Below are 25,072 nucleotides of genomic sequence, written 5' to 3'. Positions count from 1 at the left end.
GCTGCTTCTGTGGTTATCGAGTTCAGAGATTTGGATTCATAGATTGTGTTGCTGTTTCTGAATGCATTGGTGGGCAGTTGAGGAACTCGACTTTGATGTTAAAAGATGTTGGTTTGCAGTACCTTTGGCAAAGTGGCAAAGAATGTAATGAACTGAGAAGTGGGGCACAGTCTAGTCCATTCTACTGCTGGCAACTAGATTGTGCTCTTAGGATTTTTTCTTTGTGTCTTCTGGGTTTTTAAAAGCATGTTTGTTTTACAGCAAGCAAGGGCAGAGCAAGAAGAGGAGTTTATCAGTAATACTTTGTTTAAGAAGATTCAAGCTTTGCAAAAGGAGAAAGAGACACTTGCAGTGAACTATGAAAAGGAGGAAGAATTTCTCACTAATGAGCTCTCAAGGAAGCTGATGCAGGTATGTGGCTTTTTAGCTTGTCTTTTCCGGGAAAAGCACTTCAGAGGAATGAGCTGAAAGGTGGTTTGGGGGTGTATTTTGATAGCTTTGCACTTGTAACTTCAAAATTTTTGTTCTAAATAGTGAAAAAAGGAAGCACTGCATAAATATGAAAGGACATACAGGACCTTTAGTTTACCTGTGCAGACCTGTCCTTTGTGTACTTACTCAAAAGTAAGTCCCATTTAGTTCAGTGGCAGTTGCTTTTGAGCAAATGTGCACAGGGTTGCAACTCTAATAGCATATGGCTTTCTGATAAACTCTTGTATTCTACAAGAGTTTTATTGACATAGGTTGAATTTAAGGTGGGTACAGTGACATGTATATTGAACAGCTTAAAGGTTTCGTGATGTGCACAAATCTATTTTTTCAATTCGATTTGAGCCCGGATCAAATCACTCCTGATTTTGTGTCCAAATCTGTCCCCTCAAATCACCCCAGATTTGGATTTGGTCCACTTATAAAGGTCCTGGGGCACCAAATTTGGGTGGTGGGTAGGCAAGGGTGCCACCTACCACCCAAATTTCAAGGCAGTGGGGCACTTGGTTGATGTTTAATTATTATTTTTTTTAGTTTTTACTGATTGTGTATATTTCCGCCATAGGAAATAATGGGGATTCGAAGTCGCCGTATCCTAACCCTAACATGGATCCTCAGCTTTAATTTTTTTTTTTTTTAAGCTGAGCTTCACCTTGTAGAAGTGGAGTTATAGAGCAAAATGTGTAGTCACTATTTTTCAGGTGTTTGTATTCTTTGGTTTGTATTCAACTGAAATGTCGACACACATTGAATAGTGGCTTAGTTGATACATTTAAATAAATTAAGCAGTGGAATTACTCTGAAGTTCCATATTAACACCCTCCATGCCCCATTAATCAGTGGGTCAGAAGACCAACCAAAACATTGGGACTAGGAATCTTTAGCTCCTAGGAGCTATGAGCTCAGTGGAACAGAACACGCTTTGCATCCAGAAGGTCCCAAGTTCAATCTCTATCGTCTTAAAAGGATCTTGGGCAGCACAGTTGGGAAAGGCTCCTGCCTTTCTTTTCTTTTTCTTGTCTTATCTATCTAGCTATCTAGCTATCAGTCACCTTTTTCCTGGATCACCAAAAAAGGAGCACTGTTGAGATTTAGCATCATGTAGGTTTATGTTGAATCAAGGAACTAAAATCTAGATTAACTTGTATTAAAAAATTTGAAAGAATTGAGGAACCTGATGATCAAAAACTTACATTTTTCCCATGGAAATTACTAACAAACATGCCTCGAAGAGAGATGATCCATGAATCCATTGACACTGTGAATAACGCTTCATGTTCAGAAATGTGTCTGAGCCTTGCGCATAGTAAATTAAACAAGGGTGTATGGTTTCAGATGGTCTACTGGTTGCAGCTATTCCTTCCAATTTGCATATAATTTCCTTGGGGAATTTTGTAATGCTATCTGTAGGGATCTAAACTGGAATAGAATTTGAGAGAATCAAAAAGAGAGATTTCTCATAGCAACTCATAGAATACATATTGAGCTTTGTCACAAAGGAAGCTTCGAAAGTGAAATTTACTTGAGTTGCTTTTATACATTTGAGCAAGAGCTGTTAAAATGTTTCTGTATTTTTCCTGGGTGTAGAGTTCTCGCTCCTTTACTTGGTTATTTTAAAACTGCAAATGGAACTTAATTTTTTCAAACTCTTATTTTGCCACCAGCTCTGAAATTGTTACTTCAGGATCCAAATCTACAGACCCCTCATTCTGCAGTAGTTTAAATTCTGTAATTGTGTGTTGCTTTGCTTAATGTGCACCATTACAGAAGGTTTTCAGGATGTTGCTCTAGGTGATGAATATTCTGAGTATTCTGCTCTGAAAAACAATTATTTACATAGGTGTTCCGAATCCCTGATCACTGCTATATCATGCTGCTGCACAACATCAAAGTGGCTGTCTCATAATGCCTGAATGCCTGCATTGTTGTACCTTTTTCATTTTACTGTGTAGGGACTGACATTGGATTGAAAGTGGCATCTGGAAAAAGCTTCCAGAAGGTTTTTTTCTGTACTCTGTAAATACAAAAACTGGCTGCTAGTGAGAGAGTTATAGATCTCCCATTAGCAGCTTGGCAGGAATTTCCCACATCAGCGTGATTTGCATTGTGGTTAAAAACACATTGATGTATTGGTTTTTCGTTTCAGTGTAAAAAGATATTGATTTCAATATACCCTTCAATGCTGACAGTTTAATTTAAAGAAAAGCATGATTGCGCACATGATCACATTTACTCAGACTCCCACCTCTTGAAAGAACATATGTTTTCACAGTAGCTTGTCATAACAACTTGTATTAGTCTGTGCAGTAAAATGCCTGAATGTTGCTTTTAGTAAAACTGTGTACTTATTTATTGGCCTTGTAAAAAGCACTTTATGTAAACTTTATGTAGCACAGTAATTGGTTCCATAGATAATACACTTCAGAAACATGAGGAGGCTTTGAAGAAAAGCTTTTAAAGAGAAACTGAGTATTGTAGAACAAAACTTTCATGAACCATATGTGTGTGTGTGTGTGTGTGTGTGTGTGTGTGTGTGTGAGTGAGAGAGAGAGGGAGAGGGAGAGGGAGAGGGAGAGGGAGAGGGAGAGAGAGAGAGAGGGTGGGGGGAGAGGGAGAGCTTTTCTGTGGGTATGAGTATTAAGTTTCTATACACAACTGTGTTTGAATCCTGGTGTTCATCTGGAGCCAATTAATGATAGTCACAAGTCTCTCCCCCCCCTCCCCCACTGCATGTTGGATTAAATTGATAGGATAACTGTGCCAGGCTGCAAAAAATATAAGATAGCTGTCTTTTTCTGCAGTTGTCTGACATCATCCTAAACAATGGGTTGTCAGCCAATCGTGCCTCAGGAAAACAGGAAGTAGACTTTTAAAGCAGTTGGAGATATCCAGTAGGTAGGTAGGAGGCATAAAAAAACCCAGTTCCTTTCCTGTCTCATCTCAGGCAACCGTGAATTGAGAGCACTCCAATCAGCCAGTGTCTTTTCAGGCTGGTTCTTTCTACTTTTGTTTCCTCCCTGTCCTCCCTCCATTTATTGTGTCAGGGTGGGAAGGGAGTAATTTAATTTACTTTCACAACATTCTAAAACATTTTTTGAGTTCCAAAATTTGATCTTTTGGCTCTGTTCCCCCTCCCCTGTAAACTTGTTTTCTTTTGGTTTCCTTTACCCCTTCTCCATGCTCCATATGGAGCCATCCCATGTCGGAGACCTCTTAGGGGGTTCCCTCTCAGAGGGCCTGCATTCGGAGAGTAGAGCATTACCCATTAAAGAGGGAAACAATGATCTGTCACTCTGTGGTACCACATGCTCCCGACCTTCTCTCTCAGCCGATGCGTGCAGCGTTTCTACCCTTCCCACATCTACTGACACTTCTGACACTCCTGTTACTGCGGAGCTTGTAAAAGCCCACAAGAAGGCTTCCAAAAAATCGAAGCATTCGAAAGAGGAAGGTTCCAAGCACCTTAAAAAGCAGAAGCAGCTGCACAACGGCACTAAGCGACACAAGAAAAAAGCGAAACACCAGTCATCCATTTGAGTGAACGCTTACTCCTACAAGCTGTATGTCAGCAGGGCCTACCGCGGCACCTTCCGCCTGCCATTTTGCAATTTCAGGATGGCACAGAGTTTGCGGCTTTTCCAAAGGGTGATCTATGCACGCCTGCGACAAAGATTTCTTGCAAACAAAGGGGTAACCTGGTTTGCCGGTCATTCCCCCCGTATCTCAGCCAGCAGCGTCATCATCCACAGTTCCTTCTGAGTCTCCTTGCATGCTGGTGGGGTCTGCTTCAAAATAACCCTCCATTCCACCAGAGGACATGAGTACCATCCCTTCAGGGAACGCTGTCCTGCGTAAACTGCTCGCCCAAGATTTGGAATTGTGGCTCAAATACTGTATTCAGCAGGAACTTAAAGGCCAGCTCTGTTCCCACACCGCCGCCACCCCCTCCCTCCAAACCAGTTCCTCTCCCACTACACCTGCCCCTCTGTGACCCAAACACCCTTCCAAGCCTGATCTCCTTCTCCAGGCTCTAGTCCCACTAGTGGGGTTATTCCACTTAATGAGAAGGGCCGATTTTTACCTAGAATCCTAAAACGCAAGAAGGGGAAACAACTCTCTTCCTCTTCTAGGGAGAATCCTCCTAAGAAACCCTTCCACCCTTCTGCTGCTCCAAACTCTCCCTTACCAGCTCCCAAACCTCCTTCCCTTCCCCTGTTGCCCCTCAAAAACCTCCCCAGGAACATCCTCTCTCTTTTCATTCTTCATCATCTTCTGATACTGTGGAAGGAGAGCTCTCTGAAGAGGAATCTCCCTCTCAACCTGCCAACTCAATCCGATTGTTTGCAGCTTTGGATTTTGAGGTTTTATTAGCCAAGGCACGGAGAGCCATTAAAGATGTATCACCTGAAGCGGTTGCCCAATCTCACGCGGGTCTCGACCAGGCGGTTGCCCCTTCCACCTCAGCCGCTGCTCTGGCCGTGGCTTCCCCCCTCTGTTTAGAAATACTATGATGACTGAATGGAAGCCACTCTTGTCCGCTAAGGCCTCTCCCCCATGCCCCCAAAAGTTTTATACTCTTCCTGATGACATTATGGCTTTGTTGGTTCCTCCCACTGTAGATGCACCTGTGGCATAATTGGTATCAGAAACACTCATGAATAAGGATAGAGATGAGCAGCTCAAGCTTCCTGAGGATAAGAAGTGTGATTTTCTTCTTTGTAAAGTACATGACGCATTCTCCACTGTCATTAGAGCAGCTGCTTCTAATTCCATTTTTGCTTGGGCCTCAGTTTTATGGGCAAAGGAGTTGGTTCAGCGTATTCCTCCTGAAAACAAACAGTTTAGGCAGGGGATTAACAAATTGGTGAAAGCCACGGCATTTATGGCTGCTTATAGTTTGGATTGTCTCTAACACACATCCATGTCTCTGGCAGTGGGGGTTGCAGTTAGGAGATGAAAAAAGCCATGCACAGGTCAAAGGTGGACTACCGCCGCCCATATAGATTTTCTTCTTATAATTTTCGCCCTTATAGGTCCTTTCCCAGATCTTCCTCCAACTCTTTCAGAGACTACAGACAGTTCAATTCCTATTCCAGACCTGCCTGGTGCCAACAAGGACATTGGAGATACTGAGAAAATAATAGAAACCAGTCACGCAGACAGTCCTTTGGAACCTAATTCCAGCAAGGACTTAAGCAATGACTCCTTGCCAGTTGGAGGCCAGCTCTGCCTTTTTGCAAAATCATGGAGCCATTCTACCTCCAACGCCTTGGTTCTAGAAACTATTTCTCAGGGTCTCCTCCTGGAATTTACCGCAACTCTACCCAACCTTTCCACTCCTACCCCAAATTCCAAGAATCTGATGAAGGTGCAGCAGATGTCTCTGGCAATTCAACATCTGATCCAGATCCAGACCATAGAACCAGTACCTTCAACAGAACTACTACTACCACTACTACTACCGATATTTATATACCGCTCTTCAACCAAAGTTCTCAAAGCAGTTTACATAGAAAAATACATAGAAATGTACATAGAAAAAGAATGATGGCTGGCGTCTGTTCAATCTTGTTTTTCGTTTCTAAGAAGGATGGCTCATGGCGGGCAGTTCGGGATCTGAAGAGTCTGAACCACTACATTCAAAAAAGGTCCTTCAGGATGGAGTCACTTCGCACTATCAAAGACGTAGTACAAAATCTAGAGTTCCTAGTCTCTATAGACCTGTCCGAGGCTTATCTCAACGTTCCCATCCATCTGACTCCCTGCAAGTACTCAGATTCTGCATAAACAACCTGCATCATCTGTACAAAGCAATGATGTTAGGTTTTTCCTCCACCCTGAGCGTCAGACTATTATGGTGGTCTTGATAGCCCTCATGCACATGGAGGCAGTCCATGTGCCTCCATTTCTTGACTACCTTCTGATCTGCTCTACCATCTCTTCCCCAAGCAAAGAAGGATGTCCAGAGAGCCCTTCATCTACTCAAGTCTCATGGCTTTGTAGTAAACTTTCAGAAAAGCCACCTTGTTCCTTCTCTGTCACTTCAACAACTCGGAGCCCTGTTTGACACCGATCGAGGGATTGTCTCACTACCTCCAGACGGCAGGAACAAGATATCGGCCTTAGAGACTCCTCTCCTCAGCAGTGCCTCAGTGGACCAAATGTTTTTGGCACAACTCCTGGGCTCCATGATATCCTGCCTAGAGTGCACATCCTCGGCAAGTTGGCAATCTGGATCCCTAAAATGGTTGCTCCTGCCTTTCCAGGATTCGATCATGGCCAGGTCTGTCACTCTAATGCCAGAAGTCCTCCACTCTCTTCATTGGTGGGTCTCACTGGCGAGGCTCCAATGTCTTCGCCTGTTTCCTCCGGACAAGATTGTCATCACCGCAATGCAAGCCTGTTGGGATGGCGGGCACATTGCCTCAATCAGTTCACTCAATGAACCTGGTCTCCCCAAGAATCCTCAGAAAACTTGCTCGAACCGAGGGCCATCCTCTTCTACCTGCTACATTTTCTCCCTCTGTTACAGGGCCACCACATCCTAGATTGCATGGACAGCAGCTCTGCAAAATCTCATGTCTAGAACCAGAGAGGTACCAGATCCCACTCATTAATGAAGGAATCTGCCCTTCTGTTCATCTGGGTGGGGAAAGATCTAGCTTCCATCTCAGCGGGGCGGCCAACTTGATGGAGGACTGGCTAAGCTGGAAGACCATAGATCTGGCAGAATGGACACTGCACACAGAAGTGTTCCATCAAATCACCACCAAATTCGGCCACCCAAACATGGACCTTCTTGCATCTCCGCCCAACCACTAGTTCCCAAGATTCTACACCAAGTTCCAATCCCCCATGGTGGAGGCAATGGATGCATTGACGGCTCCATTCCCCCCCCCCCCGGACTGCTTTATGCCCCACCCCCAATGGCCATCATAGCCAAGGTTCTTTAAAAGCTCATCCTAGAGAACGCAAGCATCATACTCATCGCCCCATATTGGCCTAGGAGGCCGTGGTTCTCAGATCTGGTGTCCCTGTCTACCATGACTCCGTGGCCACTTCCCCATTGTCCCAATCTTCTGTCACAAGGACCCATCATACACTCAGATCCTAATTGGCTCCAACTCTATGCATGTACGTTGAGCACACCTCACTGAAGAATAGTGGCTACGTGACCTTGGTACAAAACACCATACTGGCATCAAGGAGACCCTCTACCAATCGTATCTATCCTGCCACTTGAGCTGCTTTTTCGAGATGGGTGCATAGGAAATATTTTTCTCTGCCCACAGCAGAGACTTCTGAAGTTCACTCATTCCTCCAAGAAGGTCTAGACATCAGTCTTCGTCCCAACACTCTGCATAAACAAGTTTCTTCCCTTTCTTCGGTTTTACACCTGACCTTCCAAGGGTCCTCACTGCTCCACCCTCACCTCATACATTTCCTTAGAGTAGCTAACAACCTGGCTTCCCTTCCTGGGACATCAACAAAGTCCTGAACACTCTTTCTCAGGAACCTTCAAACCTCCTCAATCAGTTTCTCTAAAGATTCTCTCATACAAGATACTCTTCCTCGTAGCTATAACCTCAGCGCGCAGGGTATCAGAATTAGGGGCCCTCTTGGCACGTAAAGAACTCTGCACTTTCCAGCAAGATGCTGTCATCCTCCGTTTAAATCCTACGTTTATTCCAAAAGTCAACTCCACTTTCCACAGATCTCAGGAAGTGGTTCTTCCTTCCTTTTGTCCTTCTATCCATCCTAAAGAAAAATGGTGGCACACTTTAGATGTATGCAGAGCCCTTTGGATCTACTTGAAATGCACCAAACAACTCCGTCATACAGATTCCCTCTTCATCTATTTTCACCCTACATCTTTGGGAATTAAGGTATCTAAGAATACAATTGCCAAATGGGACAAAGCCACTGTCTCCTTGGCATACGAATCCCTCCAACTTCCCGTCCCAGGGGGCATCATGGCACGCTCTGTCCATAGTGCCAGCACCTCAGCAGCATTCTCCACCAACACCCATCTTCAGATCACCTGCCAAGCGGCCACATGGTCCTCTACATCGCCATTCATTAAGCATTACAAGATTGCTTCTTTCCACTCGGCACAAGTGGCTCTTGGCCATACAGTTCTACAACAAGTGGTCTAACACATCCACTCTTCCCTCCCTATGCTTAGTCTTCTACTTGGGCTTGTCCTGTAGTTTAGGATGACCTCAGACAACTGCGGAAAAAGAAACATTGGTCTTACCTGTGAAGGGTTCTTTTTCTCAGTGTCCGAGATCATCTGGCCAACCCGTGGAAGTTCTACTGCTACTTCTCTGTGGCACTGGGGCCAGTTGTGGGAGGAGGGTGACTCCCAGGGTATCAGCATCTCATCCTCTCTCTTTATCTCCTCACTTGGCTGATCCTACCTGACTTATTCCAACCCCCCTCCCCTTCCAAGTCTCTCTCTAATTGTTATATCCTAGAACTTGCTTTTAACTAGCTCGACAGTCCGGAACTGGGGTTTTGGCACCTCCTGCCTATCAGATATCTCCAACTTCTTTAAAAGTCTACTTCCTGCCTTCCTGAGGCATGATTGGCTGACAACCCGTTGTTTAGGATGACCTCAGACACTGCGAAAAAGAACCCTTCACAGGTAAGACCAATGTTACTTTTGTGGTCTTAAGTAAGAGGGGATGTTAGTACTTTATTTTCACTATTGTCACATCTCTGTGTGAAGAAAACATTGTACAGTACCATAAATTGAGAAATGTAAGTGGGTACTGCTCTGGAAGGGTTATCCTTGCAAAGGAATGCCTTGAAAATGCTCAGTGCATTTTGATTAAGCACCTCCTTGCTGGGGAGGGAAAGAGAAAACTTGCCAAAAGCGCCCCCCCCCCGGATGTGTGCACACTTCAAAAGAGAGCTCACTTGAGAACCTTTCTTTTGGATAAAATATGCTGTGAATTTTGGAGATACATCAGATAAGAATATAAGAACAGCCCTGCTGGATTAGGCCCAAGGCCCATCTAGTCCAGCATCCTGTTTCACACAGTGGCCCACCAGATGCCGCTGGAAGCCCACAGGCAGGAGTTGAGGGCATGCCCTCCCTCCTGCTGTTACTCCCCTGCAACTGGTACTCAGAGGCATCCTGCCCTCCGGCTAGTAGCCATTGATAGACCTCTTCTCCATGAAGTTATCCAAACCCCTCTTAGCCATCCAGGTTGTTGGCTGTCACCATATCTTGTGGCAAAGAATTTCACAGGTTGATTATGCGTTGTGTGAAAAAGTACTTCCGTTTGTTGGCCCTAAATTTCCTGGCAATCAATTTCACGGGATGACCCCTGGTTCTAGTGTTATGTGAGAGGGAGAAGAATTTATCTCTATCCGCTTTCTTCACACTATGCATGCTTTTATAGACCTCTATCATGCATAGTGTGGAGAAAGCGGATAGAGAGAAATTCTTCTCCCTCTCACATAACACTAGAACCAGATGCAACTGCTTATGTTGTGCTCAGCAACTGCTTTTTAACAGGAGTTGCATTTTGAATTGAGCAGAGACTGAAAAGGCAGAGTGACTTCCTGCTCATGTCCTAGCTCCCATTGGAAAGGGCTCTTCAGCCCCATCCTCCCCAACAAGAACACCAGCAGAGGCCAGGAGAGAGGAGCTCTGTTAAGAACTTGGAGCTGTCGTGCAAGAGAAAAATGGTAGACAAATGGGAGTGAGCAGCTAAGGGCAGAGCTCTCCTAATATCATTTGAAGGTTTGTCCTGTATTCTGGCTAATATAAGAGAAAGCATCTGAATGCATAACAAAAAAAAAGGCGAACAAGTGGGGCGCCTTCTGTGCCTCTCTATTCTGTATCTTTAAAAATAAGTGTATTCTTGGCTGCTGTATTTACTGCCTTCTCCTGGTTCATTCAAATCACAATAGAAATTTCCTAGTAATTATAATAATTTTAAAAAACCTTGTCATTTCAGAATGTGTAGCCATGTTCTTCGCTTGTATTTATGTACAGTTTGCCATTCTTAAAAAAAGCTTATGTTTTAATATTTAAAAAGTAAGGAATAACATAAATCTATTGTATAAGTACTTGATGGTTTTTGAAATGCTTACCTTAGGTTTTTGTATCTCTTCTGGTTATAGCTACAACATGAAAAGGCTGAACTTGAGCAGCATTTAGAACAGGAACAGGAATTTCAAGTGAACAAATTGATGAAAAAAATAAAAAAACTGGAAAATGATACAATTTCAAAGCAGCTTACTCTGGAACAGGTAAATACCATTTTATCTATATTGTATTGCTCTTGTGTCAGTGAAGGTTATGACACTGGTTGAGGTAGTACAGTGATATTTAATCATTATATTCAAATTAAAAACCTCTCAGAGCAGCTTACAAAAGCCATGCTTAAAACAATATAATCAGTAGCAAAACCATAAATAATATTTAAAAATAATTTAAAAGAAGACGACATCTAAAACTCCCAGGCAAATAAAAAGGTCTTGCCTTGCACTAAAAAGAAAACACTCTGCCAGGTGAGGGCGCGCTAAAGACAGCATTCCCCATGCACAGTACACTGCAATTGTAGATATGTTGCCAGAGCATGGATAGATTTAGCCAGGCTTTTTCTCTTCAAAAGTGGTTGGAAATGCGTGCTTCCTGAGACTGATAAGTGTGTCATGCCTCTGAAACCTCTTGGGCCTTGGTTGAAATGACTGAATTTAGCAGCACTCCTGAGTGTGAACCTGATCTTTCGAAGAGAATCAGCACTGTCCAAAATAGGCCTAGCACCCACATCTAGCACAGACAAACTACCCACCCACACCATCTTCTTGTTGGTATCCAGCTTCTGTTTATTAGCTTTCAACCATCTCATCTGAAAGCCACCTAATGATGTAGCGGGGAAATGACTTGCATAATGAGGAAGAGGTTGCTGATTCGTATGTTTCCCAGACTATGAGAAACACCTCTTTCAGGAATCAGCAATATAGGAAGGTGCTGAAAGGCATCATCTCATACTGTGCGGGAGGAGGCAATGGTAAACCCCTCCTGTATTCTACTAAAGAAAACCACATGGTTCTGTGGTCACCAGGAATCAACACCGACTCGAGGGCACAACTTTACCTTTATCTTTATCTCATCTGAATTAAATGAAAAGGACAGACAGTTGGGTGTCATAAGGATGCTGATGACACTGCAGTCCAAATCTCTGAATGACCTCATGCAAGGCTTTCATGTAAATGTTAGTATGGGGAAGACAAGCACACCACAACATAACTGCCACCCTGGTACAGATGAGTAGTCCACCAGCACCATTTTCTGGAAGGAGCCATCCAGATAGGAACAGATCCATTGAAGCATAATGGGCTCAATAACTGCCCTAGCTAGTCAATACATAAGGATACCATGGCTGATACTGAAAGCCATGGAGAAGTCCAGGAGTATAAACAGGGTTGCACTCCCCTGTCGTCCTTCTGGAACAGGTTTTTCGCCCGGCTACCCAAAGTCAATTCATTGCTAAACCCCAACCAGAAACCAAATTGAAATGGATTCAGATAATCAGTGTCATCCAAGAGTGACTGCAGTTGCATGGCAACCACCCATTCAAGCACCTTGCTGACGAAGGGAATTTTGCAACCTGTTTGTAGCTGGTATATCATGGGAGTCCAAGAAGGCCTCATGACCACCTCTCTTAGAGCAACCAGGACCACTCCTCTTATAGAAGATTTTATTTCCTACTGGACCCAGTCAGTCAACCCTCTCTTGCTCACTGTAATAAGTCGAGGGTTGAGCCTACAGCTGTTTGGCTGTATTCCTCCAAGTACCTTGTTGACATCCTCAGGCCTCAGCAATTGAAATCAATTCCACAACACTTAACTAGATGGTGCCCCAGGCACATCCAAAGGATTTGCAATCAAATTGGCATCTGGATTATTATAGATGTGAGAAATTTTATCCTTGAAGTGTTCCACAAACAAGTTATAGCAGGCTTCTGAAAGATCTTTAATATCAATTTGCTGACCAGATTGAAGTAGTCATATACCATTCAGAAGAACTCCACCAGACGGCCTAGAATATGGAAACAATGGTGATAAGAGTATTGCTTCTTCACCATCACAACAGAATATTCTCAAAGATGAGCTCTAATCTGTGTTCAGTCGTATTTGCTTTGAGGTTTCCTCTACCTGTGGTCTTTCAGTCATCTCAAGTGCTTTATTGTCCCCATCTCTCTAGGGCCGTGTCCAAGGGTAACAGAATCTGGCATGTTATCACTTTTTCAATGACTATAGCCATAAGCAGGTTTTCAAGTTGGTATTTTATATGCCCACTGGTAAGAGCACATTTCCTGCTACAAGCCCCCCCCCCCCTTTTTTTAAACAAAACCCTTGGATATTCCAGATAGTTTCTGATTCCATTACTGACATATTTTGAATGTTTTAGATATGTCAAAATTCTGATTCCTAGGAACTTTCTTTTTTTAATACAAAAGTCAAGTGTGTATTGCTATCTTTTTACAGAGTTTTTCCTGTGTTATTTAACTGTATGCATTATGTTTTTAACCTGCTTTTGGGTCAAACTACCTTCCAGAGTGACTCATAAAACTAGGCATGTCTGAAGTCTGAACAAGTTGTTCTAACTAGAGCTAATCTGCCTGCTTTCCTTTCCCTAACACTACGACTGAACTAAATTTGGTCCAAATCCGCTAGACAGTTCACAAGTTAGCCCACTTGCACCTCAAATGTTCACGTGTCTGCCATCTTGGGGTGGATGACATCACAAACAATACCATTGAGCCGTCCCTATGTGCCCTATACATGTAGCAAATTGGGTTTAAATCAGTTAGGCAGTTCACAAGTTATCCCACTTGTGTTGTGTCTCAACTACTGTGTTGAGATGTCCCTATGTGTCCCTACAGCCGTGCCTGATTTGGTTCATTTTGGTCCAGGCATTGCGAAGTTGATAGGCGTGGGGATGCACGGAATGCTAGGTGATCTCATGAGCCTACTGGAAAGTAGGCTAGAAATGATTGGTTGATATTGATCCAGGCATTGCAAAGTTGATAGGGGTACGTACACACACACACACACACACACGGAATGCCAAGCAATCTCATAAGCCTACTAGAAAGTAGGCAAAAAATATCTTTCATTTCCAATCCAACTGAAATGTCCTGTATAAGATCAACTTTCATGCTCCAAATTATGTCTTCCCTCTGACATTATAAATGTCTTCAGCATTAAAACACTTGTGTTCTGCTTGTTAATAAACAAGCTAAAAGGTACACAAGCTCATGCCTTTGGGCAGGCTTTACAGAAGTGCAGTTTGTTGAAGTGAAAGCGAGACCCTCTAGGTGGCAGCAGTCACTTAATTCAACTGGAAGCAGGTTATTTAAATGTACTTTCCCTGTTCACTGCAGCTTTTTAGATTGGATTAAGATCTTCCTCTTTACACAAGCATTTATGGTCTAGACAGAACCCATTATGGATCCTGATATTAAAGCCATTTGGTAATGCTTGTACATTTCCTTCTTTTTCTTCATTTATGTTTAATTTGTTCATAATTGTAGTTGTTTTACAGATTTTAAACTCAATTGCCTAGTTTTATGAGCCACTTTGAAAGCCAGTTTGGCAAAACAAACAACAACAAACACCAGGTTAAAAACATAATACATACAGTTAAATAACACAGAGGAAGTCTGTGCAAAGATGTTAACTTGTTTTTTGTATGAAACCTCATATTGCAATGTGAAAGGCTGAACAAATTTATAGTGTAAAATGATTGTTTCCTGTTAGAGAGAGGTTATTTACATAGAGTTCCTTTAAAAAATAACTTGAGATATTTCTCCTCTGGGAACTTAGTTTGTGCGTCCTTCACATGCTTGGGAGAGGCTCTAGAAAGATTTGTTTGTAATGGTTTCCGTTGAAGAATTATTCCTGGTGAACTATGCACGCTGTGTACAACTCACTAAAGATTATAATCTCATCATGGGAGAGCTGCATGTAAATGTGACAAGCAATATGTCAAAAGGAGGAACAAAATGTTCTCCTCAATCATGCAATGGTTGTCAAATAATTTGTACTATTTTATTAAGGATGTATTCCTTATTTTGTTGCTTCATCTTCACATAGCTTTAAGATGCTGAACGGCTTTAGTTGATCTAGGAAAAGGCAGGCAGCTCTCATTATCTGTTGGGTGGAAATGGCTGATCCATGGCCTTCTCATTTTTTTCCCAGTGTTGCATGTTCTGTGACAGCCAGATGGCCATTCTCTGCACACATCAGAGTGTGAGTGTGAATATTCAGGGTTATAGATTGGTTGGTCTTCTGTGGATGGTATGTTGTAGGAAGAGAGGAACAACTAGAACGGGGTGCATGGAATAGGAACTGGCTAACTAACATGAGACTACGTGGTCTACCACCTGCATCTTTTCATAGGCTGAGACTGCAGCAGATGAGCAAAAGACTAGACTGATTAGCATTTATCTATATTTATTTTATTTTATTTTATTTTTTATTTATTTCATTTTATTTTACCACCTGACTCCAAAGCTTTAGGCAGTTCACAAAAGTAAATACAATAAAAGCAGAATAAAACAACAATTTAAAACATTCACAGATTACTAAAAGCCAGGCTAAAAAGATGCATCTTAAGGGCTCTCTTAAAGGTGGGTAAAGATGCTGAATCACAAATGGCTATAGGGAGTAGGCTATTGGATATCTTAGAAGTAGAGAAGGCCTTCAGTAGATGTGACTTTTTAGCCATATACTGTAGGCTTTTACTTTACTGTTAACCCTGAGATGGATTCAGATGCATACTGGGGTATATCTATCACTGCTTTGCTTGTGGACTGGGCTTATTGACATAGAGAACAAGACAGGATGCCCACTGACATTCCTACTGTTTGAACTGAACTTGGAGCCTATTCTATTTGCTTGGGAGAATTTATTTTATTTATTATTTTATTTAGCATATTTTTATACTGCCCAAAACTTATGTCTCTGGGCAGTTTATAGCAAGATAAAAACAAAGGTAAAACATTAGTTAAAAACAAAAAACAAGGAATTTAAAACAATTTAATTTTAAAAAACAACAATATTCTAAAAACAATATTAAAAAATTAACAGTATCAGTTAAAAGCTTGGGTGGTAATGCTTGTGGCCACCACCTACTCTCCTTTAGGGTAGGGTCCTTAGTCCCCTTCCCGTTGAGTATCCTGGACTGGGAAGAGTAGGAGACCCAGACCACCAACCATCCAACTGGAATCAATAAAGAACCCTCGCGGGACAGGCACAATTGGTGACCACTAGGATCCATGGCACATTAACGTGGTGCTAGGGAACGTCCCTCCCCTTTCCCACAGAGCATTCCAAACTAGTCTTATATAGAAGAAAGATGGTTTTAAAAATTCTCTGAAGCACTTGACTGTTGGGAAAATGTAAGGGTTGGCAATAGGAAACACCAATCAGCTAGTAGGATTCACAGGCACACCAAGTCAAAAGAAAAAACAACCAAACGCATGGTCTAACTGAGAACTTTCCCTGCCACTGACTTTTCTCAGAGGGCAGTTCTTCCTCAGAGGTTTTCTTTTTCTGCAGCTTTTCCTTCAGCTTTGTCAGTCCAGGCCTCCCATTGAGGACCTGGGGGAGAGAGTGTGACCCCAGCCCTTTCTGGCTGCTCTCTCTTCAGCTTTCAACAGACTGAACCACCAAAAAGAAAGTAGCTCTAAAATAAACCCCTCCTCCAAAAAAAGAGGGAAGAACCCCTTTTGAATGTTATTGGTCTCAGGCTGGGTCTGGCTACCGATCACAGGGTTCATGGGGATTTCCAGGCCCTGTTAACTCCTAGCTACGCCACTACAGTAAATATTTAAGATCTTGCAGTGATGTTCTGTCTCCTACGCATTTGTTGAATGCTCAGCTGAAACTCTTCAAGCTTCCAGGACAACCTCAGTATTTCACCTATTTCAAATCCACTATAAAGCAAGCCGGTCTGTCCACTGGTGGGTGGTGGGGGTAATCTTGGTCTGAAAAAACACTAGTGTTGTTTTGAGCAGAGGCGCTCTTACCCCTGGACTTCCGGGCTGAAGTCCAGGGGGGATTTCAAACAGTCCTGTGTGGACCTGCTTCTCTCATCCAAGCTTGAAACCTTAGTCTCCCAGCTTTGAAGTGTTTGCAACTGCTTCCTACCAGTTTATGGGGCATGGAAGAGATCAGGGAATGGGTTTGACTTGAACTGATACAATTATGCCCACTAAAGGGATCTCTCTTACTGGTGGGATGCTGCAAGAGGCAGCTGTTGCTAGCTGCTGCTGCACTTTCTATAAAAACCCAGCACAATAGCAAACACCCTTCCATCCCCCAAGTTCCCTACATATGTGTTTGTTTATCATATTTCTATACAGCCTGACATAGACCTCTCCAGGCAGTGTACAATGTTAAAAACATAGCAGATATAAAACAATATAAAAACAGTTAAACTTCACAAACTAAGTAAAAACAGTCTCAGAAGATAAGAACATAGTAAGTATTTAAAATTTCAATTAAAAGCCTGGGAAACCAGGTACGTTTTGAGGGTCTTCCTAAAAGTGAACGGAGAAGGAGATGCTCTTATTTCAACAGGGAGCGCATTCCAGAGCCCTGGGAGAGCCACAGAGAAGGCCTGGTCCTGAGTTGCCACCAAATGAGCTGATGGCAACTGTAACTGGACCTCTCTAGATGATATTAATAGATGACAGGGTTCATGACAAAGAAGGTGCTCTCTTAATTTGAGGGCTTTATAGGTAATAACCAGCACTTTGTATTTTGTTCAGAAACATATCGGCAGCCAGTGCAATTCTTTCAAAATCAGTATTATATGGTGGCTTTGGGTTGAACTAGAGACCAATCTGGCTGCCGCATTCTGTACCAGTTGTAGTTTCCAGACTATGTACCAAGGCAGCCCTACGTAGAGTGCGTTACAGTAGCCACAGCATGTGTGCCACTGTTTTAAGGACATCTACCTCCAGAAATGGATGTAGTTGGCATATCAGCCAAAGCTGATAAAAAGTGCTCCTGGCCACTGCCCCAGCCTGAGAAACGAGAGAGAGTTTGGGATCCAGGAGCACTCACAGACTACATACCTGATCTTTCAAGGTGGGGGGTGTAACCTCATCCAGAACCGACAGATCTAAACCATCTCTCAGGTCCCAACCCTCCACAGTCAGTACCTCTGTCTTAGTTGGATTCCACAGGACTCAGGGAAAGGAGGGGTCAGTGCAGCTAATGGGTTTAGTTTGTGAGTAAGGGATTTTAACTAGTAAGCCAACCCAAAATTTGTGGGTCCCAGCTGCTACTAGATGTTGATAGCACTAAAGGTTTGCTCTGAGCATACAGATCTCTTGTAAAATTCTTTCCCTGAGATTTACATCTGGAGGAGAGTGCTGGAGAGGCAGCGTAACTCATGGGAAAGGGCTTCCAGAGGGAGAGCCCTGTTTGCAGTAGCAAAAACAAGCAGAATCATGTGGCACCTTGACATATTGTGGCATAGTATTTCCTACACTAGAGCCCATTTTATTGGATGCATAATCCTCAGCTGGCAGACACAATAGGAGGAAAAATTGTAAGCAGCAGGGCCCAATGGCCAAAAAATTCAAGAGATACAAGCCCTATTCACAGGTTTTGTTCAGTGCACATATAATCTGTATACAATGTACAGATAAGAACACATGCATATTTCACATATGATCAGCACATGAATGGTAGTACTCTTTCCATTTGTGCTTAGGTTCATCTACAGTCATTCACACAAAAGCATGTACATTTTTTGGTAATGTGTTTCTGTGTACAAAATACTTGCACATGTATACACTCTAATGCCTGAATAGGGCTACTGCCTGTGACAATTCTGTATAAAAGCCCAAATATATACAAAATATGCATAGTTGCCATTCACCAGTGATGGATAACGCAATCATCCTAGGTTTGCTGTGCTAATTTAATGTTTGCAGTAGGTAAGGAAACCATTATCTTAGTTGTGGCCTGAATAAACAGGGCCAAACTTACTGATAAATCCTAGTTCGGCAGTTTAAGGCTGGAATCTCCTTTTGAAGTTCTTTTGTTCAAGACTTGAAACAATTTACTAAGGCCTACTCTGGAAAACAGTATTATGAACTCTGAACTTCCAGGTTTCAAGTCACTGAAATGGTTTACTTTCCACTCTGAAAATCTGGGGATTAGGCCTCTTTGACCCTTTCTCTTTGTTCCCTTCCCTTTTTGGGGAGAGAAGTGGAGGAAGAGATATCGATATGTTTGTCTACTGGATTTTAAAATCTGATAATAAGCTTTTGGAAAAGAGCAAGATAATGCAAACCAATAGAAGTAGAGATTTTTCTCTTTTTTACGCAACTTTACCAGGGAGTACCTTTACAATCAGGCATTACTTCAGAGGTGGAGGTAATCAGTTACCTGAGAATAAACGAACAATGTGCTCTAAATTTTCTTGGCTAGGAGTTAGAGTGCAGCTGTTGTTGCTACATTGTCAGTTGAACTGTGAAGTACCTAGTTAGGGCTACATAGTGTGGAAATGGTTTCATTTGTTCTGCTGACACTAAAAAATTATTTCTGACATACTGAACATCAGTGAATCCTCTTCATAAGTAAGCACGCTGTTCTCCAAATTGTTTCCTATTCCTGACAGTGGGGAGATGGGCATGGTTGGTGGATGAATTCGTTGGTTGATTCTAGATGCCCTCAACATGATCAGAAAAATCAGAGGAACTATGAGTCATGCACTCACATGGTTCTTTGTAACGTAAATAAAACAGTTCCAGTTCAAAGTTTATTACAGTCTATGACCAGCACAACAAAGGGATAGAATAGAACAAATAACACAGTTTAAAATGAAAACATAGTACCACTTATATCACAGTACCCTAGGGTATAATACTGAAACCACCAAAAGCCTCCCAGTCTTAAGGAGGGAGTTAATTACTAAAAGTCAAAAATTTATACATAAGACAAAATGAATGTACAATTAAATAAAAAATGTAAACAATTAAAAAGGATAACACGTCAACAGTTTCAAAACCCACCAGAACTAGAAAGCTATAGGGCAGCACTGGATTTCGGCAGCACATAGTTCTTCATAACGTAAATAAAACAGATTCTTCTACAAGCTGACAATAGGCAGAAGCTGGCAGCACATTTGCAAACGGTTCATATGTAAGATAGTAGCTGTTTGCTCTTTTGGTTTCAATATTAATCCCAAGAACATGTTTTCTTTTTCTCTTCAAAACTGCTTCCACCTGACTGCTGCCTTCCTATCTCCATTGCTGGAGTGTATTGTTTCTAAAGAGTTAGTGTGACATGGGTTGTGTAATTTAAAATACTTTAAATTACTGGCAGTATTAAATATTGCTCATCTCTGGGTTGTCATCCTTCAGGGCCCCATACAGTCTCCAGCGCCTTTTAACATATACATGAAACCGCTGGGACAACCCAAATCTGTTTCTCCATGTTAACAGCAAAAGATGAAGGCATAACCTCCCTAAATGCCTGCCTGGAGATAGTGATGGGCTGGGTGAGGGGTAACGAACTGAGACTGAACCCAAATAAGGTGGAAGTACTTATTGTGTGAGGTGGGCACTCAGGAGACAGTTTTGATCTGCCAGTTCTGATTGGGGGTCGCACTTCCCCAGAAGGAACAGGTACGGCATCTTGGAGTGCTTCTGGATCCAGACCTCTCCCTTGTGTCCCAGGTTGAGGCAGTGGCCAGAGGTGCTTTCTGTCAGCTTCAGCTGATACACCAGCTGCAACCATTTCTTGAGATAAATGACCTCAGAACAGTGGTACATAATACGTGACTTGACTTTTTTGCAATGCGCTCTATGTGGGGCTGCCTTTGTAGGTAGTCTGGAACCGGTTGCAGTTGGTGCAGAATGCAGCAACCAGGTGGGTCTCCGTGTCATCTCGAAGAGACCATATTACTCCTATACTAAAAGAACTACACTGGCTACCAATAAGTTTCCAGGGGAAATACGAAGTGCTGGTTATGACCTATAAAACCCTAAACAGCCTAGGCCCTGGTTATTTAAGAGAATGTCATCTTTGCCATGAGCCCCACCACCTATTGAGATCAACCGGAGAAAAGTTGATCTCTGCAGTTTTCACCAGCTCGTCTGGTGGCTACATGGGGCCTTCTCTGTTGCTGCCCTGAGACTCTGGAATGCGCTCCCTGCTGAAATAGGAGCCTCTGAAAAAGCCCTTAGGGACTCCTCCCCCCCCCATGCAAGCTTTTAAGATTGTGGTTTTAAATTGTTCTGAGTCTTTCATTTGTGTCTTAATTTGTTTTACGTTGTAACTGTCCAGAGATGGAAGTTGGAGGTGTTCTACAAATTTGATAAATAGATAAATGTGTGTCACCCTTCTTAGACTACCAGCTGTAAATTTGCAGCACATTCACGATATTTTAAAGTGTCTGCTCACAGTTGCTGGGTTTTTTAGTCTGGCTGCAGCTCCCATGCTCATCCATAACAGTGCAGGGGGCAGCAGATGCCCCCAGCACCAGGGCCTTGAAAACACTGGAACAAAACCATCTGAACCATCTCATCTTTAAAGGGATAGAATAAGTCATCTGGCAGGGAGAGTCAAGTGCTACTGAAAAAAGAGAAGTCCGCTTTCTTGCCAAGATATTGTGTGTGGGACTCACAACTACAACCGCTTGAGTCTGTTAAGCAGAGAGGTGTGACCTATCCCAGTTTCTCATTTTTCATGCAAGTTTGAGTTTGGTGCAGTTTGGTGCTCCTGCCCTGTTGTCGTCATTGAATTTGGGACCAATTTTCTCCTTCCCTGAATTGCATACTTGGCAACAGTTTGGCATGACATCTAAGCTAGCTTCACTTTCTGGGTGAAACATTGGTTCTTATTTGGGATGGATGGCAAAGATGTTATAACATGTAGCATTCTTGAGAACTGAACCCTATCCAGCAGCGACATTCAAGTTGTGTTTGAGAACTTGCTAGCAGATTCTCAGATTAATTTAATTAAGGGTGTTGTGGCATATAATTTTCATACTTGTCAGTGTATGACTTGAGGAAGAGTTTCTCCTTTTCTTGTTACCATTTATTAATACTGCTAATTGAGCAAAGAGGCACCTTTTTAAAGTGGTGATTCTCTTAGATTTAGCAGGGGGAGAGCAACTGGCCCTGTCCAACCCCAGCACAGCATCCCTCCCTTGTTTGCTGTTGGTGTTTGCCTTATGTTTCTTTTTAGATTGTGAGCCCTTTGGGGACAGGGGATCATCTTATGTATGTATTTTTCTATGTAAACTTTGAGAATTTTTGTTGAAGAGCAGTATATAAATATTCGTAGTAGTAGTAGTAGTAGTAGTAATACTGTGCATTCGCTTTGGATGGATGTCTGCTTTCCTTTGTCTGTTGCTCTGCAGAATAAATAGAGCAGGATTCCTGTGCATTGTTGCTGATTATGTCAACACACAGTCCTCATTCACATTCATAAAGGGGAAGAATTTTGGTCAGCAAGCATGCAAATTGAGACTTGACAACATTTAGTGCTTTGGCTTGTGTGGGTAGTGAAGAATAATTGAGCAAAAATGGAATGCAGTCCCACTTCAAAAAATGTTTTCTTCATTTTGCTTCTGTTTAAAACTAATCCATACACCTTAGGGGAGGCTTTGCAATTGATAGTAAAAATGCAGATGAGCAATGAGGGCTGCATTCTATTCTGGTTCCATTGCAAATACTGCCTATGACTGAGAGAGCCATTATGTTCTATTTCCTAGTTTCTATATATGTTACATAGAGAAGATTGCCTGTCAGCAATTATGCTAAGGCTATGGTCTTGGGGCATGAGCAGATGATGCTGTAGTCTTGCTAAAACAAAGCAGGCCTCTGGTCAATACCTGAATGGGAGACCACCTGGGACTCCTGTATATGTCCCTTTGAGTGGAAGAAAGCAGGGTATAAATGACTTGAAGGTTCAGCAGATGTGTGCTGTCATAGTCTGTAGCTTTTTCATGGTGATTTGTTCTTTTCAGAAGTGATATTTGGACTGAACTGTTGCATGTCTCTTGTTACCAGTGTGTCTTGCAGGGATCCATTAGTTTTGGTCAACCTTAATAGACAGCCACTCTTGTGGCTGCTTAACTTAGGAGAGAGGATCATGTCTTGACTCAATGTCATCCTGGGTTTCGGAGCCACTCAGAGTACCTTCAAAGTGCAGAGTGTGAATTCAATGATATTTCTTCCTCAGCTCCAAGCTCAGAAGGTTGGATGATCACTTGAGGAGGAAGTAACATTTGCCTGGCTGACCCTTGGAGTTTTGATTAGGAAGTGAAGTTCATCTTGTAGTGAGAATTTTGTGTACAGAGGGTCACACCACCAATGTTGTTCTCTGCAAGAGTATATATTTGGTAGCCATTGTCGTCTTTTTTTGTGTGCTCCTACCTATGATGAACATAATAGGTCCTTTGTGTCAAACAAGAAATTCTATGTAATCTAAGTTTCTTTCATGAATGGTAACATCACCGAATAGTGCTGGTTAATTATGAGGAGAACAGAATCTAAAATTACTCATATGATACTTTTAATGGAACCACCATTGTCCCTATTAGTTACTTACCCTTATGTCATGGGTATAAGTGTTCTGAAGGTAACAAGGAGCATTACTGGCTGAGAGGTTACCTTTTGGGTATATTTCATGTTCTGCACCATGGAGCTAGGAGGTAGATAAATTCAGATTTTTAGCTAGGTGGGTGAAGGATGGCTTTTACAGAAATAGTTTGACAGAAGTGCATGAAAAGGCCATCTAAATATAGTGTTTCTAAATCATCCATTACTTTATTGCAACCCCATATTTGATCTTGTTTTTAATTGCTTAACTGTTCCTTTTTCCTAGCTAAGACGTGAGAAGATTGATCTTGAAAACACACTAGAACAAGAACAGGAAGCACTAGTGAATCGTCTTTGGAAGAGAATGGATAAACTTGAAGCAGAAAAACGGTTTGTCTTGGCTTTGGCTTTATTCTTTTATTTTGCATTGCATGTGTTGTGAAGCTTGCATATTTCCAAAAGCAGCAGCAATTCATCAGTAAGATACTTAATGCAGGAAGAGCAACCTTTTCACATTTAGTGAAACATGTTACATTTTTTGTTGAAGAAAAGTCCTAAGACTGACCACGTTGGTGAGTCTTGGATGTGAAGTGGGGTAGGATTGTGTCAGTTATAATTCACTGGATATCCTTGGTGTCCTCTGACAGGTTTTGCTGTAATGTTACCAACTTTGCTTTAAAAGCTGGAGTTTAATATGTAATGTCCTTGCCCAGTTAAGTTTTTCATGGGAACTAACACTTCACAGCATTCAGTGAATTTCGCAAAAACAGCAAAATCTCTGGGGGCTATTGAGGGAGGAAACCCCCCCCCAAAGATTATGTGATGCAGTAGGTAATCTAGTTAATAAAGTTCAAGCTGTATATGATCTTTCCAGTCTCATGACAATTTTATTTGATCTTCCAAGACACACGGGGGTTTGAAACGTTATGACACAGCCCTCATATATAATATGTCTTTTGTTTATGTTTCATTTAAAATTAGTTTTTAGCAGAGCTAGCCAACCCTTACCATGCAGCAGGGTGAAATGGGCTGCTTGAGTGGCAGATAGTTGGCCAGTTCTCAGGGGGGCAGCACACCACCCCCTCCCACTGGTGGCAGGAAGAAGAAAGAAAGTGAAATGGTACCATGCTGCTTGTTCTCTCCTTTTCCTAATAGAAGAGGAAGGAAGGGGGAGAGATTTGAAAGAAGGATGGAATTAGAGGTGCAGATTTAATTGTGGGGGTGGAGAAGAGAAAGGAGGGGAGGAAGGGAGTATCATTGTGCCCTCGGCGTTAGGCAGCAAAATGCCATGGACCAGCACTGTAGCAGAAGAGAATTTTTATGCATCTGTATAGCCTAATGATGGCTAGCTAATTCATCTAGCCATTTAAAAAAAGAATATAAAAAGACATTATTCATGTGCATGATGTCTTGGGACAATTTATGTAATGTACTGGTAATTTGACCTTTCTCCTGAGAGCATGTGAGGGCTCTAAGTAAATGCATGTGGCAAATATGTGGTAACATAAGTGTGTCTAACCATTTGGGAAGCTGATTTTCTAGAGCACTCTGTCAAGGGGGTACGGAGAACTTTCATACTCTCCTGCTTACTTTCTCAGATTCCTGATCACATCCAGAACTGTGGTAAAAATTCTCTTCGCCACTTGGTACAATGGTGCAGATTGCTGGTTCGGCAAGCTGCTATGCCAAGAACTGGTGGTGCGTAGGACGTTGCTGGTATGAATCTAACCTAAAGAATGCAGTGGCTGACATTCTAACAAACGTGTGTGTAAAGAGGCACTGAAGGGCACACAGCACAGTCTGCACACCACTCCCCCAGCCCTCCTACGTTGCACCCTCAGCAACATGTTTCCGATCCTGCAGAATGCTTCTGGAGCGGAAGCAGCACTCACAAGTCCTAGTACTGTGGTGCAACAGCATGCATGCAGGAGGACTGGGGTTGCTGCAAGCAGGCTCTTGGTGCCCCCCCCCCCCCCCCACACACA

General features: G+C 42.5%; 1 protein-coding gene across 1 annotated transcript in view; it reads left to right on the top strand.

Moving 5' to 3' along the window:
- The window catches only part of CCDC6 (coiled-coil domain containing 6), a 78,324-nt gene that overhangs the window by 37,899 nt on the left and 15,353 nt on the right, over positions 1–25,072 (top strand). The window contains exons 2-4 of the mRNA XM_053310665.1: positions 262–411; positions 10,627–10,755; positions 23,374–23,477. Of these exons, the coding sequence (XP_053166640.1) occupies positions 262–411; positions 10,627–10,755; positions 23,374–23,477 (383 nt within the window). The remainder of the gene's footprint in view (positions 1–261; positions 412–10,626; positions 10,756–23,373; positions 23,478–25,072) is intronic.

Source organism: Hemicordylus capensis, chromosome 3 (assembly GCF_027244095.1).
Source record: "Hemicordylus capensis ecotype Gifberg chromosome 3, rHemCap1.1.pri, whole genome shotgun sequence".
NCBI classification, from domain to species: Eukaryota; Metazoa; Chordata; class Lepidosauria; order Squamata; family Cordylidae; genus Hemicordylus; species Hemicordylus capensis.
Note: the sequence above shows the minus strand (reverse complement) of the source record. Positions and strands in the feature narration are given on the sequence as shown.